The sequence below is a fragment of the Apodemus sylvaticus genome, chromosome 4 (assembly GCF_947179515.1).
Source record: "Apodemus sylvaticus chromosome 4, mApoSyl1.1, whole genome shotgun sequence".
Taxonomy (NCBI): Eukaryota; Metazoa; Chordata; class Mammalia; order Rodentia; family Muridae; genus Apodemus; species Apodemus sylvaticus.
The window spans coordinates 59,813,098-59,826,498 of record NC_067475.1 but is presented as its reverse complement, the minus strand read 5'-3'; the positions used below and the strand labels follow the sequence as shown (position 1 = coordinate 59,826,498).

General features: G+C 36.5%; 1 protein-coding gene across 2 annotated transcripts in view; it reads right to left on the bottom strand.

The window, feature by feature from the left end:
- The window catches only part of Magi3 (membrane associated guanylate kinase, WW and PDZ domain containing 3), a 254,253-nt gene that overhangs the window by 75,394 nt on the left and 165,458 nt on the right, over nucleotides 1-13,401 (bottom strand). For both annotated transcript variants that reach the window (XM_052179584.1, XM_052179585.1), the window contains exons 5-6: nucleotides 9,168-9,345; nucleotides 5,118-5,197 (exon numbers count right to left, since the gene is read on the bottom strand). In XM_052179584.1, the coding sequence (XP_052035544.1) occupies nucleotides 5,118-5,197; nucleotides 9,168-9,345 (258 nt within the window). The remainder of the gene's footprint in view (nucleotides 1-5,117; nucleotides 5,198-9,167; nucleotides 9,346-13,401) is intronic.

Sequence of the window (13,401 nt, the reverse complement as noted above, 5' to 3'; positions counted from 1 at the left end):
ATCCTCTTCTGTGTGAGAATGGATGCATCTTCCCAATTGACTCAAGTAAATCTATTCTTGGCATATTAAGCAGCTGGATGGCTCTAATGCCCATCATGAATTTATCCTTTTTCTTTTCTTTTTTCAAAATGAAAATTTTCTTATTTAAATACATGAATTACAAGTATGTTTTCATAGTGTAGGTCTATTCATCTGCTAATTTTCTATTATCATTCTCTAAGCTCCAAAATGAATTCAACATTGAATATTCATAAGATGCCTTTGGTAATTTAATCTTAATCTTTCTTTCATCAGATAAGAAACGGGGTGGGTTGAGAGTAGACTGGAATCCTGATGTTGTATTTTTAATATAATTATTTAAGCCAAAACACTAATTACTTTATTTGAATGGAAGACAAATGTGTTCCTCAGTTAAATCATTGGATAGTATGGAGACATAGATTTCAGAAAAGCAGTAAAGAAAGGACAACTTTAGAACTGGTGGAGTTTTCCTAAATCTTAGATGATCAGTCACTGGCAAACAGCATCTTAAACTATAAAGTCCATATTTAAAATCTTTTTTCAACATCTACTCTCTATGAAAGAGAATACCAGTGGGAGTCAGACATAGTCTATCATGAAAATATTCAACTGCAGGGCTAGTCTTTCCTGTGGAGGAAGACAGAAAGTGCACAGAGAAAGCGGTCAAGGTTGCAGAGAATAAAACAAAAGAAGCTCAAGGTTCTAATAATGACCCTCCCCACCAAATTACATGCAGGCAATATTAGAATGTATATCTAGTTGTAATCCTTCTATTAAAATAAATATACAAGAACCATTTGATGAACTGTCCTTGTTGGTTTGTTTATGTGTGTCTATATGTGAATAAGTTCCATGGTGCACATGTGGAGGTTAGAGAACAACTTTTAGGATTGGTTCTCATCGTTTTGGTTGAGGAATTGAAAGCAGGTAGTCAGGCTTGGCAACAAGACATCTTTACCTGCTGAGTCATTTTGGTGAGCCAAATTGTCTACTTTTGAGACTAAATTAATAATTATGTTGTGACTAAAGAAATAGTCTGAATCCGTCAAATTCCACAGAGATGAGTGAGAGAAACATTTCCAGTTTCTTTGAGCTCCTCAGCTCGTCCTGCAAAGGAAAAGTATTCGATCTGACTAATGATCTTTACAGAATGTAGTCAAACATGCTTGGGATGCTAGAACGCCTGTGTCAGATGCCACCTGCCTGGAGAAGAACATTCTAGACTGTCCTCTACCATGCCTGCCTCAGGGGAGAAGACCTTAAACTGCTCAGTGCTGCTGCCCCCCCACCCCCCCCACCCCCCCCCACCCCCCCCACCCCCCCCACCCCCCCCGAGGTAAAGCAGAGAGTGCTTATACAAATGCAGCTCCACGCTCATGGGTAAGCCCACCTTAGCTTTATTGTGACTCTAAGCTGGTGAATGCAGACAACTATTTATCTCCTTCCGCAGAAGAGTAGAGAGAGAGTTTTAAGAATACTGTAGGGAAATGCAAATCAAAACAACCCTAAGATGTCATCTTACACCAGTCAGAATGGCTAAGATTAAAAATTCAGGAGACAGCAGGTGTTGGAGAGGGTGTGGAGAAAGAGGAACACTCCTCCACTGCTGGTGGGGTTGCAAATTGGTACAACCACTCTGGAAATCAGTCTGGCGGTTCCTCCGAAAACTGGGCACCTCACTTCCAGAAGATCCTGCTATACCACTCCTGGGCATATACCCAGAGGATTCCCCACCATGTAATAGGAATACATGCTCTACTATGTTCATAGCAGCCCTATTTATAATTGCCAGATGCTGGAAAGAACCCAGGTATCCCTCAACAGAAGAGTGGATGCAAAAAATGTGGTATATCTACACAATGGAGTACTATTCAGCCATTAGAAACAATGAATTCATGAAATTCTTAGGCAAATGGATGGAGCTAGAGAACATCATACTAAGTGAGGTAACCCAGACTCAAAAGGTGAATCATGGTATGCACTCACTAATAAGTGGTTATTAACCTAGAAAACTGCAATACCCAAAATATAATCCACACATCAAATGAGGTACAAGAAGAAAGGAGGAGTGGCCCCTGGTTCTGGAAAGACTCAGTGAAACAGTATTCGGCAAAACCAGAACGGGGAAGTGGGAAGGGGTGGGTGGGAGGACAGGGGAAGAGAAGGGGGCTTACGGGACTTTCGGGGAGTGGGGGGGCTAGAAAAGGGGAAATCATTTGAAATGTAAATAAATTATATCGAATAAAAAATTAAAAAAAAAAAGAATACTGTTTACAAGAATCATCAAATTAATCGGAAGACAGCATAATTCTTTCCCTTCCATGACTCCTTTAGCCTTTTTTCTTTTCTTCCAAACATTTAAGTCTTGGGTGAAGGGGTATGCAACTGACTAGGTCAATATCCCTGCTCTTGAGGACTGGTCTCTAGTTACAGTACAACATAGCACAGCATGTAACTGGAGGAACGTCTACCACCAGAGAAGACAAGTTCTAATTCAGACAAAAGAGCACAGAGGGATCACTGAAGAAATCACAATTTAGAATTGTGCTTAGAAAAAGAATGGCTATGAGTAAGGAAACACAATGTTTGCTCCTGTCCAAAAAAACAAAACAAAACCAAACAAAACATGAGCACATGACAAAGAAGGCAAAAATGTATCAGTGCCATGACAACACTTTGAAGAACATGGTTTAATTGTTTAAAAAATCCTTAGTACTTTATCAAATAGTCTAGGCTTTATTTATTAGACAACTGGAAGCAAGAAAGAAGTAGTTTTTTTCAGAAATGTTAGTTCAAAAGTAAAAGGCAATGTTGCAAAACATTTTGGTTAGATTCAGTAAAAAAAAAAAAACAACAACAACAAAAAAAAACAACTAAATATGTATCCTCCAAGACACATATTTACCTGTATATACATACCAATATATATATGTACACATACATACTATTGTATACACACACACACACACACACACACACACACACACTCTAGTTGTATACATAATTACACATAGTAATATGTATCTTATGAAGCATATGTAAACCAGATGTTGAAAAAGGAGACTATATAACTGTCAGTATTTTACTGTAATGCCTCTGAAACCACCTCATATACGGTATTTGAGAATACCAGCTCAACTTTATTTATTATTAGCTTGGGCATTCATGTCTGTATTACCTTCAACCAGCAATACTTATGTTTACCTCTCTTAAAGTAACACTTCCATCTCAGTTAGAAATGGGCACAAGTAAACTGTAAAATGTCACAGTGTCATGAAACAGTCAAAATCTACATAATGCATGTGATAGTTTGATATATGGAATAAGTAAGAGTGCCATCACAAAATGGTACATAAAATAGTGAAATTTATTTTATATAAGTGTTTTTTATTTCAATAATGTTATGAAAATAAGTTCCAATGTTTTCATCTAGTATACCATTTGATAGTTTGAATACCAACATCTTGAAGAGTACTGGTGTTAAGGATCTGCCAGAAAAGTAGAAGAGCAGAGAGGGAATTCTATACCAAAGCCCCAGCCCTTTAATCCTAGAGTGCAAAGAGTGGCAGGATGACTTCAGGTATGAAGCCTGCCTACACTACACAGCAACATGTTATGTGTAATATCCCAGGGGCACACATATATGTATTCATAGTAAAACTGTTTCAGGTTTTCTATATGTTGAGAATTTTGACAACATTTAAAAAATAACAAAGTAAAATGAAAACAAAACTAACCAACCTACAGGAACTGAGAGCTATCTGGGTAACAAGAAGAGGCTAAGAAGCAAGAATTGCTAGTACAGCGGTTCTCAACCTTCCTAATACTGTGGCCTTTATTACTGTTCCTCATGCTGTGGTGTATACCAGCCATAAAATTCTGTCATTGCTATTTCATAACTGTAATTTTGCTACTGCTATGAATTATAATATAAATATATGATATGCAGGATATGAGATATGTGACTCCTGTGGTTATCATTCTAGAACTTTAGCCTAATGCTTAGGAAAATGGTATCTCTGATAGACCAAAGATGTCAAATTTACTTTTAATGTGTATTTGACAAATCAATGAGACAACTAAAAACAGACTCAAGAGCAATAGGAAACAAAAGAAATCTAGTTCAGAATGAAGGGCCTTACTAGAGATTTAGTGAGTGAACTACCGGTAGTTGATAGAGTAAGAGGAACAAATATCTCCCACAGAAGAAATCAGAAAATGCAGAGAATTTAGTAGAAACTGAATTAGGGAGTAGGAACAATAACAAATGGGTAAAGCCAGACAAGGACTAAGTACATACATAGACTCTGAAAGGTCGGTTTCTACAGTGTTATACCCTGCAGTTTGCCTTTACAATGGCTAACTTCACCATCACAAAGAGCTTCTAAGACAGCATTGTTGACAAGGAAGATACAATAAAAACTATATTTTTTCCTTAATGAAAACATAGGAGCTGAGCAAGGATACCTGCCCCCAAGCTTGCCCACCTGAGTTTGATTAATCACATGATAGGATAGAACACAGAATTATTTCAATTAATCCCATCTATTGCCTGCCTTTTCCCTATCCCCTTCTGCTTTCGTATTGTTGTAGTTGTTTTGCTTTTTGAGACAGGGTATCCACATAACCCAGGCTCACTATGTTTTTGTTAAAAATGTTTTCTTTGCTTTAGTGAATTGATTTGTAGCAAATTAATTGGAAATCAAGTGACCAGATATGCACCAAACTACTTTTGTTCCCTTAATCTCTGTGTCCTTCTGTAAGCCCTATACTGTCTTAATTTCTGTAGTTTAGAGTAAGTCTTCAAATTTGGTGAACTATGCTCTGCATCAAATATAATGAAGTACCTATTTAATGAATATTTAGAATTTTTAAAGTTTGACTTTAGGAAAGCAGAGGTGGTTTTTAAAAACGCCTATAAAATTATATATAATGACATTATTAGTACCATCAGATAACTTTGATTACAATCCATAGCCGGTGTGCTTATGAATATTATTACTTGCTTAGGACTTTGGAAAACTCATTATCTAGGAAAGAAGAGCGAGGGAAGATTAAGAGGGAAAGTCTAACACAAAAGGTTCTGAAACTCTTACCTCCATCTTCACAGTCTTCAGGGGCTTTGGCTTTCTTGCAGAGGCGAGGATCCAACCAGGTGGTTGTCTTCGTATTATGACTATAGTAGGATAAAAATCTCAGTTAGAAATAGTAAAATAAAGAGAAAGAAAAATATCTCAAAAGCAAAGATTCAAAATAACTAAAAAGCATATGACATTAGAACATTTATCTCTTACAGGCTCCATTCGTATACCACAGACTCAATAATCCTATTGTTACCAATCCATTGCTTGGAAATTGCCATAAAGGAAAGGTAATACTAGAGGCAAAAGTTTGAGAATGAAGAGTTTACAGAAGAGATCAAAAGCCAAGTACAGAATGATAAGCTTATTTAAGCAGTCAAAACATTTCAAAGGGTGGGCACACAGCCACATGCTGTGTATTGCCAGCTGGTAAAGCCAGGCTAAAAGTCATGTTTGCCTGCTGTAGGAACTCCTTCCTTTCTTTTGTTAAAAAGTACTGTAATTTTTTTGAGTAACTCTCATTTCTATGTACAGTGCAAGAGGCTGAAAATGAGAGGCAAATATCAAAGGTTCTGTTCTCACAGAGATTCTTTAAAATAAGATTAAACATAATTTGTAAGGTGGCTGTTTCTGCAATATACCAGTAAAAACTATGGCTCTGGTTAAACACCATTCTATAAAACTGTATTTTCATCAACATGTATCACATGAAAGAAACAAACAGAAAAGGTGGAGCAGAGTAGACAGACCATGCTCTTCTCTATGAAGTGGGCCAAGAGCTGCTGTCAAAGAGCAATGTACTTGATTTCATTATAGGGTACAGTGAGTCAGCATCAGGCCAAGACACCACACGAGACAGAAATGCTAAAACTATTAAACTGCAGGGAACATGATCAGTGTTAACAGTCCTGAAACAGAGCTGAGGATTACACCCAAGACTGTCCTCTGTCCTCCACTTGCACAGCACATATACGGTGCACCTGTACCTACATACATGGACTTGTGCTATATGCATATACACACACATGCACAACATCCACACATAATAAAAACGTCTCTGACTCAGGCATATTAGAAAAGCATATTGAAGTTCTGTGAACACAGTGATATGAAGTTCTCTTTACTTGTCCACTTCTCAAGAGAAGAGAAGAGAAGAGAAGAGAAGAGAAGAGAAGAGAAGAGAAGAGAAGAGAAGAGAAGAGAAGAGAAGAGAAGAGAAGAGAAGAGAATGGTTATAAAGCAGAAGCCATCCCATGTCCTGTCTCTAGCCCTTGTAGTCTGTGACTACTTTTGGATCTGATGCTTGTTGGCAGACCATGGCAGAGACACTTTTTTATGTATACACTAAATAATTTGTATAGGAAAACAGAGTATTTTAGAAAGTCTGTGTCATACATCCTTACACAGATAGAATATCCCTAAAATGAAACCAGTGGAATCAAATTTAGTAAAATGGAAGAGATCCTAACTCCTAGGTGCCTGGGAGAAACAAATGGTCAGAAAAAACCAAAAAGGCTGTGGAAATACCTTCCTAAACCAAATTCACTTTCTACTTGAGAAAAGCCTGACTTTGAGTATACCAAAGCAATGTGATTGCTAACTTAGCAAAACTAGGCCATCTGCTAAAATTTAACCAATATTCCCCAGGGAATAAAACAGTATTCACAAGGCTATTCCTAAAATGTAAAAGTTAAACATTCTGGACCCACATTATTCTTTTCTCACAGTCACACATTTTAACATAAGTAGTTAACACAGACCTGCCACATTACATACAGGAACAAAACTGTTACCCTATCAGTAAATATTCACCTGTATTTTGTATTTACAAACTTTGTTCTATATATGGTTTGGAAACTTTTCTCCTATTGCATAGTCCGCCTTCTTATTCACTGACTACTCCATGAAAGTTTTTAGTTTATAACCTCCTTTGTTTTTGTCGCTTTTGTTTCCTATCAGAAAGTCTTTGTTAAATATAATTTTTCTCTGTATTTTCATTTAGTTGTTTAGTTTCAATTGTTGTTGAAAAATGTATTTATTTTATGTAGACGAATATGTACCTATATAAGTCTACATTCACCACTTTCTGGAATAGTACCCAAGGTTGCCAGAGGGAATCAGATCCTCAGGAACTAGAATTACAAGTGGCTGTGAGCTACTTGACACACATACTTGGAACTGAACCTGGGTCTTTGGGAAGCAGAGTGAGTTAGCACTCTTAACCAATGAGCCATCTTTCTCTAGCCCCTAGTTTCAGTTCTTATGGTTTAGGTCTTTAACATATTTCACTATGAAGACTTTTTTAAAAAATAAGTTCTCCTTGTATTTTAGGGCCTAGTCTTTAACTGTCCTTGAAAATCCCTTCAATTGTTCATGTAAGAGTATATGTAGTTGTACTGTTTCGTGTACACCTGTCCACTAATCTTTATGAGAATGTACTATATGTATTAAAAGACTTTGTCTTCAAAATCTGTCTTTTAAGCACTAGACTATGACTTGGTACATTCATGAGACTATCTGAACAAGCAGCTGAAGTCCTGAGCCTTAAGTAATGACAAAAGGGTTGAGAAAGAGGGAGGGAAAAGGAGAGACACAGAGACAAAGAGATACAGATAGAGACAAAGTGTAGTACCCAGACCTCAGTATTCCAGTTACCTAATTATTACATTATATAACTTTATTAATACTCTACTTCTGAACAAATTGTTTTAAAGGTTAGACTTCCAGGTACATAGGAATATAAAAAAATCTTTTTTATATTGAACTTTGAATAAATTATTCAAACATTTAATTTTATTGTTAATTTAATAAATTAAACAACATTTAATTTTAAGCTATCTAATTATGTGATATTCAGTACCTCTATGAATATTATATTAATACTTTTCCATAAAGAGTCTCCTATTTATAGGGTTCTATTGTATCAATTACTTTAAAGATCAGTGGTATTTCCTACTGTATTTCCAAAATATATTATCTCAATACACTATCTACAAACTTTAGGACTAAAAACACCTAAGTTATAATGATATGCTTCTCTCTATGATGGTCATTTGGTTTGTTGGTTGGTGTGAGACAGGGCTTCATGATGTAACTTGGAACTTGCCACATATACCAGACTGGCCTTGAACTGAGAGAAATCCTCTGTCTCTGCCTTCTGAGTACTAGGATTAGAGGTGTACACCACCACACCTAGCGCCTGGTGTAATTTTTGAAAAGCTTATTAAATTGAGAAATCTACCTAAAAGGTTGTTCTTTCTTTTTTTCTTTGAGCGAAGCAAAATATCCTTTATTCCTTTCATTTTTTTCCATCGCCTAGAGGAAAAACCAGAGGCCAGGAATGGGGACACAGCTCAATTGATAAAATACAGGCATGATAAAATACAGGTAGAGCCCCAGAAGTTAAATGAAAGAGCCAGGTATGGTGGGGTACCCCTGTCCTTTTAGTGGTGGGAGGTGGAACAGAAGCTCACTGATCAGCCAGAAAAAAAACTCAATAGTGATCTCCAGTCCCATGAGAGACCTTGTCTTGTAAACAAAGTATACAGAACTTGAGGAAGGACATGAGGTTGACCTCTGGCTTCGACACATGCACACTCTCCAGGGGCCAAATATACTCTATTATTAGCAGAGGAGGGGAGATGTCATAACTAGATGAAGAATCAACTCAAATGGAAAATATTTTTTTAAATAAAAACAAGTGAAAGCTTAGAGATAATTTGCACAAGTAATCAAATTCCCTCCCTCCCTCTCTTTATTATTATTATTACTATTTGGTATAGAATAGAGTTTATTCAGAGTAGGGGATGAGAGTTAGTGGGAGAGAGAGAGAGAGAGAGAGAGAGAGAGAGAGAGAGAGAGAGAGAGAGAGAGAGAGAGAGAGAGAATAGAGAGAGTGAGAGAGTAAAGGCCAGCCATGACCATGTGGAGGGGGGAAGAGCCCCAGGGGCAGAGAGGTGAGAGAGTGTGGGAGAGCAGAGAGCAAAGAGCTCTCTTTATTTTTTAACCTTTCAATTTATTCTCCTAGTGCAGGGCATGCTGGAAGAAATACAGACACTTGCTTACTCAATGAAGTAGATCATTCCTGTGTCAGTGTAGGCCATTTCCCAGTTTTTGGGCAGCGGTTCCAGAGTCTCATCTCTCATCATATAATTTCTAAAGTCCATGGAGCTATTTGTTTGATTATAACTTGGAACGGTCTTCATCCAGCAGTCAGATGACTCAGAATGCATCTCTCTAGTTTCTGTCATTGTTGGAAACAGAACAGCATAAAGGGTAAAGTTTGCTTGTTTTCTTGAACAAGATGGCAAGTGTATACATCAATGCGTATATAACATTGCAATTAAATACTGTAAATTTTTTTGTCTATTATATGTATGTTTCTTTATTAACTTTGAAATAATAAAAATAATAATAAAAATATTCAGGTTTTCTTCATTTTCTAATTAAAATGAATCCTATTCATCTGATGCTAGTCTGGGAAGGCAGAAACAAACAAACAAACAAAAACACCACTAGAATCAATTCAGGAAGAATCTTAACAGCAGCCTAGTACTTACACAGATCTTTTATGTGTCAAGCTCTATTTTAAATGCTTAACATATATTAACTTATAATCCTCATAGCAACTCTATTCTTATTATCACCATTTTATAGATTGAGAAAACCAAGCCACAGAGAGGTTAAGTTTGTCAGGTCCCATAGTCATTAAACAGCAAACCCAGGATTTGAATCTAAGCAGCCTATGGTTTCAACTGCTATACTAAGCAGCTTTATACATTTTTTAACACAGGTATTTAAATAATAATTTATTTTTAAATGTTAAATATAATTCTGGTAATAATAGGCAAATTAAAACTTTATTATCTAGGCCGTCTACAAGAAATGCAGTAATACACTTAAAACACGGTCTTAGAACTTAAAAATGATACATTCTATCATGTTCACAATTTCTTTATGCAATACCTCTAAACTACAGAATCTAAGGAAAAGCTGATATAGTCATTCCTTGAATAACTCTAGTTACACAATTTATTAATCTTGCTACTTACTGAGAAATTAACAGCAATAACTAAAATAGGATAGTTATAATAACAATGTGTTCTAGAAGTTATGCAAATATATTTTATTTCTCTCTCTCTTCTCCCCACACCAAAATATGATATTCACTAATATTTTTTAGACTACTTCTTACTATGGGTAAAAGAAACTGGAGAAAGTGGAGCTTCAGATTATAGAAGGCACTGAACTGCATTTTTTTCTTATCCTGTATCTTATGATGACCTTGTTGATTAATTCATGGATAAAACAGAACCAAGTAAAAACACAAAAGAACTATAAAGGCTCCCATCATTCAATCGACAGAGCCCATCTACCCAGAACCACTTATTATGACTGAAGAAAGTCTGTGTTCCTTCCTAAGGCTAACCCTCCAACTATTTTTTTTTTTTTTTGAGAGGAAAGAGTTTACTTCATCTTATATCTTACAGTACATTATGAATGGTAGTCAGGACAGGAAATCAAACATGAACTTGGAGGCAGGCACTGAAGAAGAGGTCATGAAGGAATAGAATTGCCATCTTGTGCAGACTGATTTCTTATTCCAGCTGCTCAGAGATGGCACTTGCAATAGTAAATCATCAGTCAAGAAAATACTCAATGATCTGTTGCCTACTAGACAATCTGATGGAGAAATTTTATCAACTGAAGTTTTCTTTTTCAGTTTGACTCCTGTTAGACTACATTTGGTAAAAATAAATAAATAAATAAATAAATAAATAAATAAATAAATAAATAAATAAAAGAACAGGAAGGAAGGAAGCAAGGAAGGAAGGAAGGAAAGAGAAAGAAAGAAAGAAAGAAAGAAAGAAAGAAAGAAAGAAAGAAAGAAAGAAAGAAAGAAAGAAAGAAAGAAAGAAAGAAATGATTTTCTCAAAGAACCAGCAGTTCCTGGTTTTGTTGATTCTTTGTCTAGTTCTTTTTGTTTCTACTTGGTTGATTTCAGCCCTGAGTTTGATTATTTCCTGTGGTCTACTACTCTTGGGTGTATTTGCTTCTTTTTGTTCTAGAGCTTTCATGTGTGCTGTTAAGCTGCTAGTGCATGCTCTCTCCAGTGTCTTTTTGGAACCACCCAGAGCTATGAGTTTTCCCCTTATCCCTGCTTTCACTGTGTCCCATAAGTTTGGGTAAGTTTTACCTTCATTTTCACTAAATTCTACAAAGTCTTTAATTTCTTTCCTATTTTCTTCCTTGACCAAGTTATCACTGAGAAGGGTGTTGTTCAGCTTCCATGTGTATGTGGGCTTTCTGTTGCTTTTGTTGTTGTTGAAGATGAGCTTTAGTCTGTGATGATCTGATAGGATGCATGGGATTATTTCAATCTTCTGGTATCTGTGGAGGCCTGTTTTGTGACTGATTATATGGTTAGTTTTGGAAGGTACCAATGAGGTGCTGAGAAGGTATATTCTTTTGCTTTAGGATGGAATGTTTTACAAATATCTGTTAAATCCATTTGGTCCATAGCTTCTCTTAGTTTTACTGTGTCTCTGTTTAGTTTGTTTTCATGATCTGTCCATTGATGAGAGTGGGGTGTTGAAGTCTCCCACTATTATTGTGTGTGGTGCTTTGAGCTTTAGTAAAGTTTCTTTTATGAATGTGGGTGCCCTTGCATTTGGAGCATACATGTTCAGAATTGAGAGTTCTTCTTGTTAGATTTTTCCTTTGATGAGTATGAAGTGTCCTTCCTTATCTTTTTTGATGACTTTTGGTTGAAAGTCAATTTTATCTGATATTGGAATGGCTACTCCAGCTTGTTTCCTGGGACCATTTGCTTGGAAAATTGTTTTCCAGCCCTTTATTCTGAAGTAGTGTCTGTCTTTTGACACTGAGGTGTCTTTCCTGTATGCAGCAAAATGCTGGGTCCTGTTTACGCATCCAGTCTGTTAGTCTATGTCTTTTTACTGGGGAATTGAGTCCATTGATGTTATTAGATATTAAGGAACAGTGATTGTTGCTTCCCGTTATTTTTGTTGTTAGAGGTGGAATTATGTCTGTGTAGCTGTCTTCTTTTGGGTTTGCTGAAAGAAAATTACTTTCTTGCTTTTTCTAGGGTAGAGTATCCCTCCTTGTATTGGAGTTTTCTGTCTATTAGTCTTTGTAGGGCTAGATTTGTAAATTTGGTTTTGTCATGGAATAACTTGGTTTCTCCATCTATAGTAATTGAGAGTTTTTCTGGGTATAGTAGCCTGGGTTGGCATTTGTGTTCTCTTAGAGTCTGTATGACATCTGCCCAGGATCTTCTGGCTTTCACAGACTCTCGTGAGAAGTCTGGTCTAATTCTAATTAGGTCTGCCTTTTTTATGTCACTTGACCTTTTCCCCTTACTGCTTTTATTTTTCCATCTTTGATTTGTACATTTGGTGTTTTGACTATTATGTGATAGGAGGAATTTCTTTTTTGGTCCAGTCTATTTGGAGTTCTGAAGGCTTCTCTTTCTTTAGGTTAAGGAAGTTTTCTGCTATAGTTTAGTTGAAGACATTTACTAGCCCTTTATATTGGGAAATTTCACTCTCTTCTATACCTATTATCCTTAGGTTTGGTTTTCTCATTGGGTCCTGGATTTCCTGGATATTTTGGGTTAGGAGATTTTTGCATTTTCCATTTTCTTTGACTGTTGTGTCAATGTTTTCTATTGTATCTTCTGTACCTGAGATTCTCTCTTTTATCTCTTGTATTCTGTTGGTGATGCATGCATCTGTGACTCCTGATTTCTTTCCTAGGATTTCTTTCTCCTTTGTGATTTCTTTATTGATTCTCTTTCCATTTTTAGATCCTGGATGGTTTTGTTAAATTCCTTCACCTGTTTGGTTGTGTTTCCTGTAATTCTTTAAGGGATTTTTGTGTTTCCTCTTTAAGGGATTCTACCTGTTTACCTGTGTTCTCCTGTATTTTTTTAAGGGAATTATTTATGTCCTTAAAGTTCTCCATCATCATCATGAGATGTGACTTTAGAGTCTTGCTTTTCTGGTGTGTTGGGGTATCCAGGCTCAATGTGGTGGGAGAACTGGGTTCTGATGATGCCAAGTAGCCTTGGTTTCTGTTGCTTATGTTCTTGCCCTTGCCTCTCCACATGTGGATATTTCTGGTGTTAGCTGGTCTGGCTGTTTCTGATTGTGGCTTGTCCCTCCTGCAAGACTGTATGTCAATACTCCTGGAAGACCAGCTCTCTCCAGGAGGAATTTGGGTATGGAGAGCTGTGGCACAGGGTCAGTTCTCAGTGCAGACAGAAACCTGAAGGATC